We start from the raw sequence: 17,551 nt of genomic DNA, 5'->3' as shown, positions 1-17,551 counted from the left end.
AGAAGTCTACTTCCAATGAATGGCCCATTATCTCTGTTCTTGCACCCAACTAATTTGTACACACATAGAGATATTTCTTTTCCTTTCTCAGAGGTCCTGAATCCCAAGATGGGTCTGTTCTGAGGACTTCTTTCTTCTCACAAGACCATGCATCCTGGATACATCGATGGGCCAATCCTGTTGGCCATAGTATACTTTGATAGATCAGCCTGTGGACAGGTTGATACTACTCCCAGCCATTGTTTCCTGTGAATAATGGTATCTATTCAAAAATTATTGCAAATGAGAATTTTGGATGGCTATTTCTATTCCTCAGCTACTTGAGAGGGAAAGGAAAATAAATCAGGTCCTAGGAGTTTCATATAAAATCCCAAGGCAGGATCCAGTCAGCAAATATCTACTGAACATTAGCACCTGAGTGATTCTGGGTTCAGAATACAAATAACCCCAGTCCTTTACATAGGTTTAGTACTTCAGAATTCAGAAAAATGAAGAGAGTTTATATGGTAGTGTTAAGTATATGGGATTTGGCATCAGCTCTGTTGCTTAATCTTTTGATTTTGAGTAAGGGACTTAACCTCTCAAAAACCAAAAAACCAATCCCGTTGCCGTAGCGTCGATTCGACTCATAGCGACCTTACAGGACAGAGTAGAACTGCCCGATAGAGTTTCCAAGGAGCGCCCGGCAGATTTGAACTGCTGACCGTTTGGTTAGCAGCGGTAGCACTGAACCACTACGCCACCAGGGTTGCCAGCCTCTCAAAGGCTCATTTTTCCATTTGTATAAAAATGGTGAATGTCAATATCTACTTAATAGGGTCATTGTGATAATTAATTACAATACTAGATGAAAAGTTCTTAGTAATCACTAAATGTTAACTATAATTAGTACAGTAGATATTTCTATATATCCTGAGAACACTACCTGACCTATAGTAGTTATTCGATTAATATATATCCATCCTAAAATAAATTGAAATAATACATTAGAATCAACTCGATGGCAATGGTTTTTGTTTTTTTTTTTACTCTTGCTTTACTTAAAAATATATTGAAGTTCATAGGACTTAAATGTTGTCTCTAAGGGTTAATGGCAAGGATTTATTAGAGCTAGACTTGAAACCCAGGTCTTCTGTTTTCAAATACCACAAGTATTTGTAAATTATCAATTCTTTGTATTATTCTGGTCTTTATAGGAGAAATTTCCTCTGCTTCATGATTTGCTTTTGACTGGTCCTTCTCTTGTGATTTTGTGTGTTTCACTATTTTTTTGTTGAACGTGGGTGATTTTGTTACCCTTTTTTTTTTTTAACTTTAAATTTTATATTCTGGTTTTTGTGGGAAAATTGTCTGGTTGGACACCATGTTGCCACAGGGTCCAAGCACCCAGCTGCCAACCAAAAGGCTGGGGCCCACACCCACCAACCAGCCTGTGAGACAAAGATGCAACAGCCCACTTCTGCAAAGACTCACACCCCTGGGTACCCCAAGGCGCAGCTCCACTCAGTGCCACAGGGTCACTATGAGTCAGAATCAACCCAGTGGCAGCAGGCTTGGTAAATTCTCCTGAGAACCACTACAGAGCACTCTTATCCTTAAGTTTATGTCAGTGCTGGTTGAGGAATCCTGGATGCTTGCTTGATCTCTGGAATTCAATATGCACACAAGGGAGGGGTGATTTAGCTGGTTGCAGATGCTGAGGTGGTGGTGGTGCTCGACTTCCGTGGCGTGGAGGTGGGGGGCTTTCTTTGTTTTTCCCTCACAGGTGCCCCTGTACAGGCCGTACAACGGTGTCCTGCTGTGGGTGTCCCTTTATGTTACCCACTAGTCTGAATTATTCCCTCACCTGCTGCCCTTGAACTTCCTTCTGCCGGTACCCGTCCATTTCCGGCCTCAGCAAGATTCAACAGCACTTTCTCACAGCAGCACTATCTCCCTTCGCCCCCTCCCAATTGCACAGGCTGCAAACTCCCATGGCCAATTTGCACCACCTTAAAAAAAAAACCACTACAGCTTCCTCAGTTTAGTTCCCTTTCTGTGTTCCTTGTTTGGGGTTTTGCCAGCCTCACCCCAAAATGGCTGCAATGAGAGAGCGCTGTTCATGTGAGCAGATGGGTTCTCCTACCTTCTGAGAAGTCCCAGCCCCTCCTCTCCCACACTTCTGGACTCACCCTGACTCTCCAACACCTCAGCTGCCATCTGGATTTCTGAGTTTTCAGTTCGCTTGTTTTGATTTGTTGTTCAGTGGGTTAGTTTATGGGGAAGTAAATGAGAGCATCCATTCAATTCACCATCTTGCTCCTTCCTCCTCAAATACTTTTAATTATCAGAAAGATCAATTAACAGGAGTTATTTGAAAAATTCTTGTGTATGGAGTCTCCATTAGTTGAGGCCTGACTTGATGGCAACCAACAACAATCCTGAGAAGGCTGTCTCTTCCCCATCAGCCTAAAGATGCACCCTCACTTCAGCACTTCCTTTTGTATGTTACAGGTGTCCTCCCCTAGGGACTGTGTCATAGCTTAAACTGACAACCTGTCAGTTCATACATGCCCTTACGAACTGGAGATGCCTGAGTCAAATGCTCAGGCTGTAGGTGGTGCTCATGCTTTGACCAGCCTTAGAAAAGTTGTGCCTTCCCCTCAAAAAAAATTCCCAAACCCTTCTTTCTTTGGGATGAAGCCTGTCTCCCATGATAAAAGCTGAATATGGCAGATGTGTTACTGCCCAGCCTCTCTGGCATTGGGCTATGTGTCCTAATTCTGACCAATGTGCTATAAAAGGGACTTTGCTGGGTAATTCTCACAAAGACGTACTAGAAAAGCTCTCTCTTCCTTACCTTCTTTCTTCCTGACTTCATTCCACATATATGAGGATGCATGCTCTGAAGCCATGTAGCCACCATGGGGCTGAGATGCGGCAGGCCTAGGACAAAGATACTGGGAATGGTGGATTGGAAGGATGGGATGGGCCTGGTCCGTGATACCATTGCTGAGCCACTGAACTAACCCTGGACTGCCTATACCTCTGGACATCTTGATAAGTGAAACAAGCAAACCAACCACAGAAACCCAAACTTCCATGAATCTCGTATTCGAAGTGACCTTTAGCTGAGCATTCTGTTATTCTATTGCTCTCAGCTGAAAGCATCGTAAGTCACATAATAATAGTGATACTTCTATGCACCAGGGACTTTCCTAAGTTATTTACGTATCTTAACTCATTTACTCTATGCGGTAACACTATGAGGCAGATAATTTGATTAACATCCATTTTATAGCTCTTAAAACTTAGCATCAGGGTGGTTAGTATGTTGCCCAAGGTCGCTTAACAAGTAAGGGCAAAACTGGGAGTCAAACCTGAGCTGCCTGGGCCAGTCCATGTTCTTATCCACTACCCTTTGCTACGTGGTATTGCATGTGAACGATGAAAAGGGAGACCTAGGAGAATCTCATTGTGCCCACTCCCCGACACACACACATTGTAGCATTAAACAGGGCCACTGATAGAGACTCCGTGTTGGTGCGTGTGTTACAGCCACTGAAAACATGATGGTAGGTCACAGACGGAGCACAGAGCCCTAGGCAGAACACGAGAAAATCTGCGCATCCATGGCGTGCATCGCTACTTCCACTCTTCTCCCAACAATAGCACCCTGTACTACTGGCTCATGTGGTTGTGCTTAGTGCTGCTTTGCTCAGTGAGCACCAGATTCCCCTAATATGAGTAGGGCCGTGTGGACTTGAACAGCTACTCCCACAGTTTCTTTCTTCTTTTTTCTTTTTTTCTGTGCATTCCTTTCCTGTTGTGATTTCTGTAAGTACTAGTGGGTAGGGAGCAACTTCAGAATGTCTGACTCCACCTCACAGTGCATTGGGCTTTTTCTCTCTCACCTGAAACACTTGAGCAGAGCTTTAATCTCTGACATGGAGATAGCAGCATCCTTGTCCTCTGTCCCAGAATCTCCCTGAGTGTCGACCCTGTCAGCTCTCTCAGTTCCTGCCTCTACTTGCACCTGGAGGATTACCAGATGAACGGCCTTACTGGATTCAAGCCATGGAGAGTGGCAATCACTCAACTTTGGAGTTATATTTTAGTAAGTAAGCAGAGATTTTATGAGTACTGAGGCTATGAAGACGATGACCATTTTGCAAAAAAAGAACGAAGCATTGAAGGGAGATCTGGAGTGCCAAGTGGAGCGGGCATGTGGTGAGTGCTATTTCGGATAGGATCATTGTGCTGGCCTTGTTGAGAATATCACATCTGAGCAAAGATCTGAAGGAGCCAGGGATCATGCCAAAGTCTCGGAGCAGTGTTGCAGGAAGAGGAAAAAGCAGGTGCGAAACTCCAGGAGCAGAGCATGACTGAGCCCAGATGGTGGTTTTTATACACAGAACACAGAGTGATTTAAAGAATTCAGTGAACACAGGATGCTTTGTAGCAATATTCATGTCAGTTGAGGTTACAGGGCACAGAAAGTCTGCCTTCTTGCCTATCCCCGGTCCCAACATTGTGATTGCCTTTTGGATTCCACTCAGTGCTGGAGAGTTGGAGAGGCTCAGGCCCTGGAGAATTCTGCTCCATGTCTCTATGAAGGCAACGACCCTGTCTCTCTCTCCTCAGAGTCCTCCCAGTGGCGTCCGTGGTCATGTTGTCCGTGTGTGCCTGTGTTCTGTCTTGCCCGCCAGGTGACCTTAAAACTTGAGTTAGAGTGGAGCGATTTTTCTCTTATGATCCCTTTCACTTTTCTTCTTAGGCTTTTACCAGTACATTAGCAGAGCTCAGTGATTTTAGCAAAAAAAAAAAAAAAAAAAGTGTTATGTCTAAAATACCTGCCTTTGCAAGACTCACTCTTTCACTACCATACTTATTCATAGCCTCCCCACCCCGATTTTCCTGTGGTATATGATGTTGGGAAACCCTGGTGGCGTAGTCGTTAAGAGCTACAGCTGCTAACCAAAAGGTTGGCAGTTTGAATCCACCAGGTGCTCTTTGGAAACCCTGTGGGGCAGTTCTACTCTGTCCTATAAGGTCGCTTTGAGTCAGAATTGACTAGATGGCACTGGGTTTGGGTTTTTGGTTTATATGATGTTGAAGAAAAATAATTAATTTAATCAAAATACTTTATTGATCACCTACTATGTAGTTAATCACGAACCAAGCACGAAGCTTACATTCTAGTCTAAGGAGGAAAATGTTACGCAAAGTAAAAGAGTAAAACGGATAGACCATGAGATGGTGTTAAGTTCTATAAAGACAATGATGACTGCAAGAGGAATGTGTCGTAGCTTAAAAGAGGGGAGTCATGAAATATCTCACTGAAAAGGTGGAAGTTCAGTAAAGATCCTCTGGAAGTGGGGGAGCGAGCCATGTGGATTTCTGGGTTAAAGCACCTTCCTGGCAGAGAAAACAGCAAGTGCCAATGCCCTGCTCCGGTTAATAACTTAGAAACAATGTATGGAGTTAATTCAGAAACCACAGAACGTCAAGTCGACAGCAGTTACCGGAACCCAAAGGAGAGAGTGTGCCCTGCACATCCTGAGCCTACCCCAGTCTTCATCTGACCCTCACTCTCGCACAATGGGAAGAGGTAGGGAGCCACTTCTGTTTCAGACCCAGAGGACCGACTGTGTGCTCTCTGAGATCCAGGTCGGGATTTGCCCAGTCGTGGGGTACCTCAGTGTGGTTCTTGAACCCCTGTACTGGCTCCTCAGGCAGGCACACTCTTCAGCTGGGACCAGCCTCAATGTCAGGATGGAGTGGAAATGGAGACTCTTTGTTCCCTTCTCTTGGGGTGTCAACATTTATTGGTGGTGGTGGTGGTCACGCCAGGGTCTGGGCCCAATCAGATTGTTTTCGCCAAGAAAAGTATTATGAGTGAACACTCGCACTTGAAACACTCTCCCTTTCTTTCCTAACTTCCCTGACTGTAGTCTTTCTGTCACTCTAGGGCTTCCCGGGGTATCTAAGCAGTGACCCCACTAGGAATAACCATGGCTTGAGCTACAAATTCTGTTTCCAAATATGTGTCGTGAAATTATAAACTGGAAATACTAGATCCACAGTAAATGGAAGGGAGTCTGGGGCTTATGTTAGACTCTTCACCAGGGCTTCATGATCAGGTTTGAGGGACACTGTGGATGAGTGTTCAGTGTGAGTGTGAAATTGGGGGAAGGAGGGGTGTCACAGGACAGGACAGAGATCTTGGTGTCAAACACGGTTCTCTACAGAGATACTGTGTTTAGGCTGTCAGCATGATCCCTGTGTACAGGGGCTTGGAAGGAAAGAGGAAGACAAGTTTGTAAAGGATGCCGTCCTCAAACGCTGTGTTTGTTGAGGTGGAAAGTAATCGGAGACAAGGGTGAAGAAGAGGAGCTACGCCCAACCAAGTCACACTCTCTTTATTCTAAGAGGGCACTACTGTTGCTATCCTTTTTTCCAGACCCAGTTATCCTCCCTTTAGTCATTGGTGGGAACAATGCTTTGTATAATAGGACCTTGGCACTCTGCAGCACCAACAAGGACATCCAGATTGCTTGGAGAACTACATTCTCTCCCCTTATTTTGCCTGGCTGTCCATCCGAGGCTGTGCTAATACAGGAAATGTGGGATTCTCAGCAACTTTAGGGCAACCCAGGAGAGTGCATGGCAGAAAGTGCATTTGAGAAGTTGTGGGTGTTCATTGGTCTGTATGAAGCCAACTTTTTATACATAAAATCCAACTTTTACTATATGTGGCTATGTAAAAAATAATGAGTGTATCATAGTGTGGTTGCCTTATGATTGTTCTTCTGCTTGTTATGTCTTTGTTAACAACCCATCGCAATCTTAATTAAAGTTGTTTCAGTGGAGCTGATAAAACTCCAGGCCTTAAAGGGTAGACCTGGGCCTGTTCAACGGGAATACTCCAACGCTCTGGAAAGACGGTGGTGCCTTTCCCTGAGAAGTAGAAGTCTAACGAGTTCAGATTAATATACATATCAAACATCAAAAAGCACACAGGTAGAGAACTTGCTGCAAGGACTTTATCTGGGATAAGGAAAGGAAATTGAGGACAAGGTACAAGGAATAATAACAGTCCTCTTACAGATCTTCAAAGCAAATCATGAACTCCTTTGTCTCTGTTTTTGAAGCTCAACGGCAGCAGAAGGGGTAGCGAACACCTTTGATGGTGCAGATCCCAGAAAGATGTTCTGAGCTAAGACACAGTAGACGTCTGCAGTGGCAGATAATGGTCTTCTTTAGGCCTGGAGAAACAGAGGAAGCATTAGGCATTGAATACTAAGTCAGGGTTGGGTAGTAAGCAGAGAATCCTGGAGAAGTTATGCACTGGGTTGAGCGGTTGTGCCATGTTGATTAAATTAGGACTCGAAGCAGTGATCAACCTCAACAGGGTAAACAGGAATAACTATAAATAGCAAATGTTGGCCACACAGGATTAGAGGCCTTCTCTGATATCACAGGTAGCAATGCTGTGCTCAGGGTAAACACAACTTCTGATTCTTCAATAGAAGATGGCTCTTGTCTGAAGGTCTGGGGAAAGAAGAGGAGTGTCAGGCAGAGTGGGCAAGGAGGAAAGGAGCAGCAGAGCCAGACTAATAGAGATACGCTCAGAAGCCACGTGTCCGCTTACAGTAGACATAGTACTGGTCCTCTTAGGATGGTGAGAATTTACATTTTTGTCATAAATCAAAAGAAATCTTACTATGTGTTTGTCATGCAGAATCACAGCTTCCCCAGTCCCAGTCTATCATTTACATGTGGCCCCCATGCCCTAGAATAGGTGTCTCAAACTCAGGGCTGGTAACCTCTCATTTCGAGCACAGCCTCCACGTATAACAAGTTCCTCTAATAGGCCTTGGGTCACCTCTCTAGCTGACGTGTCTGAGTTTTACTCATACATGTTATGAAACCAAATCCTTTGGTGCTGAGGTGCCCCCGAAGAGCCTCTAACTCCAGTGCTTTTGTTTTCCAATGATTTTATGGCTAGTTTCAGACACAACTGGAGCTGGAACCCCCTACAGCACATGGGTCTCACCTGAAGCCTCTTGGACTAAGCGTTCATCTCCTGCAAAGGAGACTGCCATGTCTTGGTCCCCTGTCTCAGGCTCGTCCTGGGCTGGAGCCTCATCATCCGCTTGTCTGAGTGGGTCAGCCTGGGCCTGGAGGGCCAGCAGGAGAATGGCAGCGAGGAGGGCGAGGGTCCTCATGGCTGTGAGTCACCCGGAGGTCAGCGTCCTGTATGGCAGAGCAGGAGCCTGAGCGTGGTGGCGAGTGAAGAGAGTCAGCCAGTATTTATATGTCTGTTAGGAGAAGGCTCAGAGATAAGCGATCCAGTTAGAGAAGGTGTGTATTTGTTCCGGGGATGGTGCTTGAGGGCTGCCTGTTGCCCTCAAGGTGCTTTGATGTTACTCTGTTCTGGCTGCTGTAATTGCACCAAAGGTCTGTATGTCTGGTGTCTGTACTTGGTGTATGTTAACAATGCTGATAAGGGCCTGATATATTTTCCTGTTGCCCATCTGCTTGAATCTTTACCTCTTAATATTCAAAAAAAGAAGAGAAACAATGCTTTCATTCGATAAGCTCAGGGAAAAAAATTTTTTGTGAAGGTGGGCCTTGCTGGAGCTCTAGACCCTTGGGCCAGGCCAGGCCCCAATGGAGTAGAGTGTTAATTCACTGCAGGATTCAAGGGTCACTAATCCTGCCACGGAGGAGGATTTCAAGGTTATAAGGAGAGTAGGCTTCTGTCAGTGTGGAAAGGACAATGACCCTGTCAGGCTTCTGGTAAAACGAACTTCACATTCAGGGCCAGTAGGATATTAGGTAATGCAATGGTCAGACTAAAGCCAAAAGATGGACACACATTAAATGTATACTAGTTACAACTCCCCACTTTGAGTAATATCAGCCTGATTGATGTATACACAGCTTCATTCTGAGCCTGTGAAATTTTTATAAAAATTAATTCATGCACGTGAAATGAAATGCAAAAGGTAGAAATAGTAATGTGTAAAAAAATTAACATTGTCTTCTATATCTGTGCCCAGCTCTTCAGCTTTCCTCCAGAAAGCCACCACTATTAACAATCACACACATCATTTCACACCTTACTTTATTCGCCTAATGATAAAGCTTGGATATACCACTGTACGTCGACGCACATAGATCTGTCTCATTTTTTTAAAAAGAGCTTTGTAGTATTCCAGTGCTTGCACATGCCATAATTTAACTATTAGACTTTATTAACTATATTTCTTCTTATTAAAATACCATTAAATTAATACAATTTGGTTATTTCTAAACTTTTGCAGTTACAAGCAAGACTGAAATGAATCGTTTTTCACATATATCATTTTACCCACAAGTGATTATACATAGATTTGAGATAAATTCCTAGAAGAACGTGAACTGGGTCAAAGAACATATCACGTACAGTTTATAGATATTGCCACATTGCCCTCCATAGAGGTTGTACAATAACAGTCACAAAAATATAGAAGCCTGCTTGCTCTCCCCTCAACCCCTGCCAATGGCATGTGTTTCAAAAGGGCCTGTTATTAACCAGTTTCCACCCTGCCTTCTTCCTGCCTATGTTCGGGTCAGCAGTGTGCATCACTGAAAGTACTCGATATCGCACACTCTCTTGCGTGCAGCTCAGTGTGACCAATAAACAGAGCTCTCTGACCACTAAAATGTAATGCTTATAGAGAGCATCCCTTTTAAATGACAACAACATAAATTTTTGTTGTTAGTGCTTTCTTTTTTCCTCCTTATTTCTGCTCAGATCATGGAAGTAGTTGGATTTTCAGCAGCTCTCTTTTGTCCATGAGGAAGACAGTTGCTAAACATGGATGGTGAGGCTAGTTACCTGGCTACCCGAGGCCACTGCTGAAACACTTCACCCAGCCCTGGGTTGCCCACATCTGGATTTTTTTGCCCTGAGAAAAACAAGCTCCTTACTTTTTTAGGCTGTTGTTTGTTGGGTTTTATAGTGTTTGTGGCTGAAAGCAATCTGACACTTGTTTTAGGAAGCTTTTTGCCCTTTGCCAGTCTGATAGGTAAAAATTGGTATCCCAGTGTAGTTATGACTGCATAGTCTTATGAAAGAGGTTCCTCGTGTTTTAATGTCTAAAACGCATTTGTATTTATTTTCTCAGAAATTTCCTTTCATTTTTCGCCCCCCTTTTTTTGAAAGGGCATTGTGGGTTGTTGTTTTAATTGATTTGTAGGAGCTTTTTATAAATTCAAGAAATTAGCTGTTTGTCATATGCACCACAAATACTTTTCAGAGTTTGTCATCTCTCTTCTGAGTTTTCTGCTTTTGCCATGCTGAAACTTTGGATTTTTACATAGTTTTTATTGATTTATTTTAAACAGTGTTTTATAGTGTTGCCTTTGGTGAAAGTGTACACAGGAAATTAGGTTCTCCTTTAACAATTTCTATAATACTGTTCAGTGACATTGGTTACATTCTTCACAATATATCGGCACTCTCATTATTTCCGTTTTGGTTATTCTGTTTCCATTAACCTAGCTTCCCTGTCCCCCCTTGCCCTCTCATCTTTGGTCTAGGGTAAAAGTTAACCATTTGGTTTCACACAGTGATTATTTTGAGGAGTGCAGCACTCACAGGTGATATTATTTATTTTATGGGTCGATATTTCATTTGGCTGAATGGTGACCTCTGGGAGTGTTTGAGTGCCAGTTTTAAAGAGTATCTCCAGGCGGTAGTCTCGGGGGTTCATCTAGTCTCAGCCGATCTGGGAAGTCTGTCCTTTTTTCCTTCCATTCTACCAGGGCCCAAGTGTTGAGTCCCTGGTCAGAATTGTTGGTAGTGGTAGCTGGGCACCATTTTGTTCTAGTCTCAAACTAGCGGATGTCCTTGTTCATGTAAACTATTAGTTTTGTAGGCTAGTTTCTTCTTTGAGTCTTTGGCTTCCTTCTTTCTCTTTAACTCTGGAGAAATAGAGATCAATGGTTTTATCTTAGATGGCCGCTCGCTTTTATGTCCCCAGATCCTACTCACCAAACTAGGATGTAGAACATTGTCTTTATGGAGTATATTATGCCAAATGACTCAGTTTCTCCATGAGACCATGGTCCGAAGGTCTCAAACCCAGTAGACCAATCCCATGAGGTGTTTGGCTATACCTAGGAAGTATCCATAACTGTGCTCCCCATGTGCTTTATTTTATACTTAAAAATACACATAACACACATAAACATGTATATGCATATGCTTGCATTTATTCATATATGCCTTCCTGTACTTATTTATGCAAACTTATATAACTGTGTCCCAATAACAGTCCATTTCAGCTCACTAATGCCTGCAGTATATCGACAGGGAACTGCCAGAAATTCAGGCTGGTTTTAGAAGAGGACATGGAACCAGGTATATCATTGCTGATGTCAGATGGATCCTGGCTGAAAGCAGAGAGTACCAGAAGGATGTTTACCTGTGTTTTATTGACTATGCAAAGGTGTATCATAACAAATTTTGTGGATCATAACATTTTGGATAACATTGAGAGGAATGGGAATTCCAGAACACTGAATTGCGGTCATGCGGAATTTTTACATAGATCAATAGGCAGTTGTTCGGAGTGAACAAGGGGATACCGAAGTTAGGAAAAGTGTGTACCAGGGTTGTATCCTTTCACCATACCATTCAATCTGTGTGCTGAGCAAATAACCCAAGAAGCTGGACTATACAAAGATGAATGGGGCACCAGGATTGCAAGAAGACTCATTAAAAAAAAAAAAAATTACCTGTGTTATGCAGATGACACAACCTTGCTTGCTGAAAGTGAAGAGTACTTGAAGCACTTACTAATGAAGATCAAAGACCACAGCCTTCAGTATGCATTGCACCTCAACATAAAGAAAACAAAAATCCTCACAACTGGACCAATAAACAACATCATGATAAATGGAGATAAGATTGAAGTTGTCAAGGATTTCATTTTACTTGGATTCACAATCAACAGCCATGGAAGCAGCAGTCCAGAAATCAAAAGACGCATTGCATTGGGTAAATCTATTGCAAAGGACCTCTTTAAAGTGTTGAAAAGCAAAGATGTCACCTTGAAAACTAAGGTGCGCCTGACTCAAGCCATGGTATTTTCAATCGCATCACATGCATGTGAAAGCTGGACAAGGAATGAGGAAGACCGAAGAAGAATTGATGCCTTTGAATTGTGGTGTTGGCGAAGAATATTGACTATACCATGGACTGCGAAAAGAACGAACACATCTGTCTTGGAAAAAGTACAACCAGAATGCTCCTTAGAAGCAAAGATGGCGAGGCTATGTCTTACATACTTTGGACATATTGTCAGGAGGGATCAGTCCTTGGAGAAGGACATCACGCTTGGCAAAGTACAGGGTCAGCAGAAAAGAAGAAGACCCTCGATGAGGTGAATTGACACAGCGGCTGCAACAATGAGCTCAAGCATAGCAAGGATTGTAGGGACAGTGCAGGACCAGGCAGTGTTTCATTGTGTTGTGCATAGGGTCGCTCTGAGTCGGAACCGACTCTATGACACCTAACAACAATAACATATATCTGTATAGCCAAACACATATTTTTACTTATTATTACTGTTGTTGCAAATTTGATTATCCCTCCAATGATTTTTTCTTTAACAAATTTTCACATAAATTGCTCATTGGCATTAGTTACAATTATCACAATTTGTCGGTGTTCCCTTTAATCGTATCTATACCCTTCAGTTAGTGCTCAAGCATTTGTTTTCCTGTGGTGCTGGTGTACTCCCTACTTCCACACTTGGAGCTACATTTTTCATCACGAAAAGTGACAAGTCTCTAAGTTCTAAAACGTATTTACCCCTCCTCCCCTTTCTCCCTGGCAACCACCCATGAATATTGGTCTCTCAATATTTATCTTTCTTATATAAGAGGCGTCATACAATATTTGTCCTTATATGATTGGCTTAATTTACTTAGCCGTATGCCCTCCAGGTCCATCCATGGTATAATACATTTCGCAGACTCATCATTGTTCTTCATGGTTGTGTAGTATTCCATTGTGTGTATTACCAAATTTGCTTATCCATCATCTGTTGATGGACACTTTGGTTGTTTCCATTGTCTTGTCATTGTGAATAAAACTCATGAACATAAGAGTGCTTATATCTGGTCATGTCACTAGTTTTAGGTCTCTGGGGGTATAGTCCTAGTGGTGGGATTGCTGGATCATAGGCTAGCTGTATTTCTAGTTTTTTTGATGAAGCACATAACATTTTCCATAGAGATCGTACCATTGTACAGTCCTGTGAGCAATGAATAAGGGTTCCAATCTCCCCACATCCTCTCCAATGTTTGTTGTGTTCTGTTTCTTTAATTAGTGCCATTTTAGTAGGAGTCAGATGGTATCTCATTGTAGTTTTGATTTGTATCTCTGTAACGGTTAACGATCTTGAACATCTTTTCATTTGTTTGTAGACTGCTTGGATGTCTTCGTGGGCGAAGGTTGTATTCATGTCCTTTGCCATTTTATATTTGGGTTGTTTGCTTTTGTGTTGTTGAAGTTTCTTTTTTTGAATAGATTTTGTAGATTAGACCCTTATCTGATATGCCTTTTCCAAAAAAATATTTCCCAGTCTGTAGATTCTCTTTTCATTGCTTTGATCATGTCTTTTGATGAGCAGAAGTTTATAATTTTTATGAGATCTCATTTATCTATTTTTTTCTTTGTACATTTGTTGTAATGCTTGTTATTCTATTTTTATAGAAGATTAGGTCCTACAGTTTTCTCCCAGGAATTTTAAGATTTTAGGCTTGACATTTATGTCTTTGATCTATTTTGAGTTTGTTTTGTGTGTGTGTTTGGTGTGAGGTATGGGTTCTGTTTCAATTTTCCACAGGTGAATATCCTGTTTTGCCAGCACCATTTATTAAAGAGGCTGTCTCTGCTCCAGTCTCTTTGAACTTTGACCCCTGTGTAGATAATCAGTTGTCCATAGATGTTTGGATTTAGTTCTGAGTTCTCAGTTCTATTCCACTGGTCTATGTGTCTATTGTTGAACCAGTACTAAAAAAGGCTGTTTTAATTACAGTGGCTGTATAGTATGTTCTGATATCAGAGAGCATGAGGCCTCCTGCATTGTTCTTTTTCTTCGATATTGCTTTGGCTATTCAGGGTTTCTTTCCTTCCATATGAAGCTGGTCATTAGGCTTTCCGTTTCCATAAAGAATGTTGTTGGGATTTGTACCAGGATTGCATTGAATCTGTAGGTCATTTTAGGTAATATTGACATTTTCACTATGTTAACCCTTACTGTCCGTGAGCACAGGATGTCTTCCCATTTTTGTAGGCCTCTTTTAGTCTCTCGTAGCAGTGTTTTGTAATTCTCATTGTATGAGGCTTTTATGTCCCTGGTTAGGTTAATCCCTAGGTTAGGAAAACAAATGTTTGAGCACTAACTGAAGAGTATAGACACAATTAAAGAGAACACCGACAAATTGTGATAAATGTAACTAATGTCAATGAGCAATTTATGTGAAAATTTGTTTAAAAAAATCATTGGAGGGATAAACAAATTTGCAACAACAGTAATAATAAGTAAAAATATGTGCTTGGTTACACAGATACATGTTGTTGTTGTTAGGTGTCATAGAGTCGGTTCCGACTCAGAGCGACCCTATGCACAACATAATGAAACACTGCCTGGTCCTGCGATTGTAAATGGTGTTTGTTGTGGACTGAACTGTGTCCCCCTAAAATGTGTATCAATTTCGCTAGGCCGTGATGCCCAGTATTGTGTGATTGTCCATCATTTTGCCATCTGATGTAATTTTCCTGTGTGTTGTATATCCTACCTCTCTGATGTGAATGAGGCAGGATTAGAGGTAGTTACGTTAATGATGCAGGACTCAATCTGCAAGATTAGGTTTTGTCTAAATTCAATCCCTTTTCAGATATAGACTAGTGGAGAGACAGAGGGACCTCATCATCGCCAAGGAAGGAGGGCCAAGAGAGTGCCCGTGCTTTGGACCCCAGGCTCCTGTGCTGAGAAGCTCCTATACCAGGAGAAGATTGATGACAAGAACCTTCCTCCAGAATCGACAGAGAGAGAAGGCCTTCTTCTAGAGCTGGCACCCTGAATTTGGACTTCTAGCCTCCTAGACTGTGAGAGAATAAATTTCTTTGTTAAAGCCATCCACCTGTGGTATTTCTATTATAGCAGCACTAGATAACTAAAACAGTGTTATTTTCTTGATTTCTTCTTCAGAGTAGTCTTTGTTGATGTAGAGGAACCCACCTGATTTCTGTGTGTTGATCTTGTATCCTGCAGTGTTGCTAAATTCTTCTATCACATTCAGCAGTTTTCTTGTGGAATCTTTGGGGTATGCTATATATGAATCATGTCATCTGCAAATAGTTATAATTTATTTCATCTTTTCCAATTTGGATACCTTTTTTTCTCTTTCTTGTCTTATTGCTTTGGCTAGGACTTCCAGTACAATGTTGAGTAAGAGTGGTGATAATGGGCATCCTTGTCTCATTCCTGTTCTCAGAGGGAAGGTTCTCAGCCTTTTTCCATTGAGTATGATGTTGGCTGCTGGTTTTTCATATACACCCTTAATTATGTTGAGAAATTTTCCTTCTATTCCTATTTTGCTGAGACTTTTTATCAGGAAAATGTGTTGAATTTTTTCAGGTGCCTTTTATGCATCAGTTGATAGGATCATGTGTTTCTTTTCCTTTATTTATGCAGTGGATTACATCTATTGATTTTCTGGTGTGGAACCACCCGTGCAAACCTGGTATGAATCCCACTTGATCATTGTGTAGGATTTTCTTAATATGTTGCTGTAGTCTGTTGGATAGAATTTTGTTGAAAATTTTTACATCTATGTTCATAAAGAATATTGGTCTGTAGTTTTCTTTCTTTGTGATGTCTTTGTCTGGTTTCAGTTCTGCTGGCTTCAGAGAAGGAATTTGGTAGTATTCCTTCCTCTTCTACGTTTTTGAAGACATTGAGGACAATTGGTGTCAACACTTCGCTGAATGTTTGGTAGAATTCTCCAGTGTAGCCATCTGATCTTAGGTTATTTTATTTATTTATTTTTGATGATATCTTCAATCTCATTTTCCCGACAGGTCTCTTTAAATTTTCTACCTCTATTTGTGATAATTTGGGTAGGTAGTGTGTTTCTAGGAATTTGTCCATTTCCTCTAGGTTTTCAAAATCGCTGGAGTATAATTTTTCATGGTAATTGTTTATGATCTTCTTTGTCTCTGATGGATCGGTCGTAATGTCACCAATTTCATTTTGTAATTTGGTTATTTGCCTCTTCTGGATTTTTTCTTTGTCAATCTGGCCAGTAGTTTGCCTATTTTGTTGATTCTTTCAGAGAACCAACTTCTGGTTTTGTTAATGTTTTCAATCATTTTCCTATTTTCTAATTCATTTATTTCTACCCTGATTTTTATTATTTCTTTTTTTCTGGTTGCTTTTGGCTTCCTTTGCTCTTCCTTTTCTATTTGTTCAAGCTGTCGGTTTAAGTTAGTGATTTTGGATCTTCCGTCTTTTTTAATGCAGGCATTTATTGCTATCAACTTCACTTGGAGTACTGTTTTTGCTGTGTCCCAAAGGTTTCAATGTGTTGAGTTTTCATTTTCATTTGATTCTATGAATTTTTAATTACAATCTTGATTTCCCTTATGACCCAATAATTTTTTAGTAGCATATTATTTGGTTTCCACATTATTATTATTACGATTATTTTCCTCATTTGTCTTGTTGTTGACTTGTAGTTTCATACCATTATGGTCCAAGAAGATGTTTTGTATGAGTTCAGTCTTTTCCAGTTTGTTGAGGTTGTTTCGTGACTTAGCATATGGTCTATTCTGGAAAGTGATCAATGTCCACTGTGTATAGTTCTGATGTTGGACAAAGTGTTCAGTGTCTATCCATTCAGTCCAATTGGCTTATGGTTTCATTTAAGTTCTCAGTGTCTTTAGTGCTTTTCTTCTGAGATGTTCTGTCTACAACTGAAAGTGGTGTGTTGAAGTTCCCTACTATTATTGTGAAGTTGTCTATTTCTCCTTTCCTATCAGTCAGAATTTGTTTCATGCATTTTGCTGCATTGCTGTTAGGTGCATATGTATTTATAATTGTTACGTATTTTTGTTGAATTGACTCTCTCATTATTATGTAATGTCCTTCTTTACCACTCATAACAGATTTTAATTTAAGCCCACATTATCTGTTATCAGTTTGGCCACCCCTGTTCTTTTTTTGTTTACTTTTTGCATGGAATATTTTTCTCCATTCTTTTCTTTTTGGTCCCTTTGTGTCCTTGTGTCTAAGTTGGGTGTCTTGTAGATAGCAAAACAATGGATCATAGTTTTTTATCCATTCTGGCACTCTCTGCCTTTTGTAAGGAGTGTTTAGACCATTTACATTTAAGGTTATTACTGAAAACAAATTGTCTATTTCACTCATTTTGTTATTTGTATTTAGAGTGTTTTGTATCTTGTTCGTTTACTAAATTAATTATTTTTTTTGTTTGTAGTTGG

At 41.3% G+C, this 17,551-nt stretch overlaps 1 protein-coding gene across 1 annotated transcript; it reads right to left on the bottom strand.

Moving 5' to 3' along the window:
* Positions 1-6,677: 6,677 nt before the first annotated feature.
* Positions 6,678-9,145, bottom strand: LOC135232907 (defensin-7-like). The gene is made up of 2 exons (XM_064294903.1): positions 8,039-9,145; positions 6,678-7,247 (listed from the first exon to the last, which is right to left on the bottom strand). Exons 1-2 carry the CDS (start codon positions 8,208-8,210, stop codon positions 7,135-7,137), a joined length of 285 nt encoding a protein of 94 aa, XP_064150973.1. The 5' UTR covers positions 8,211-9,145; the 3' UTR covers positions 6,678-7,134.
* Between the last annotated feature and the right edge of the window lie 8,406 nt (positions 9,146-17,551).

The sequence above is a fragment of the Loxodonta africana genome, chromosome 12 (assembly GCF_030014295.1).
Source record: "Loxodonta africana isolate mLoxAfr1 chromosome 12, mLoxAfr1.hap2, whole genome shotgun sequence".
Lineage (NCBI taxonomy): Eukaryota > Metazoa > Chordata > Mammalia > Proboscidea > Elephantidae > Loxodonta > Loxodonta africana.
This window is presented reverse-complemented; position numbering and strand designations above follow the sequence as displayed.

Excerpts from the sequence above, each read along its gene's own strand:
- LOC135232907 (XM_064294903.1), bottom strand. The coding sequence starts at position 8,210 with ATGAGGACCCTCGCCCTCCTCGCTGCCATTCTCCTGCTGGCCCTCCAG. Across the intron at positions 7,248-8,038 it reads CTTAGTCCAAGAGGCTTCAG|GCCTAAAGAAGACCATTATC; the intron begins GTGAGACCCATG and ends CTGTTTCTCCAG.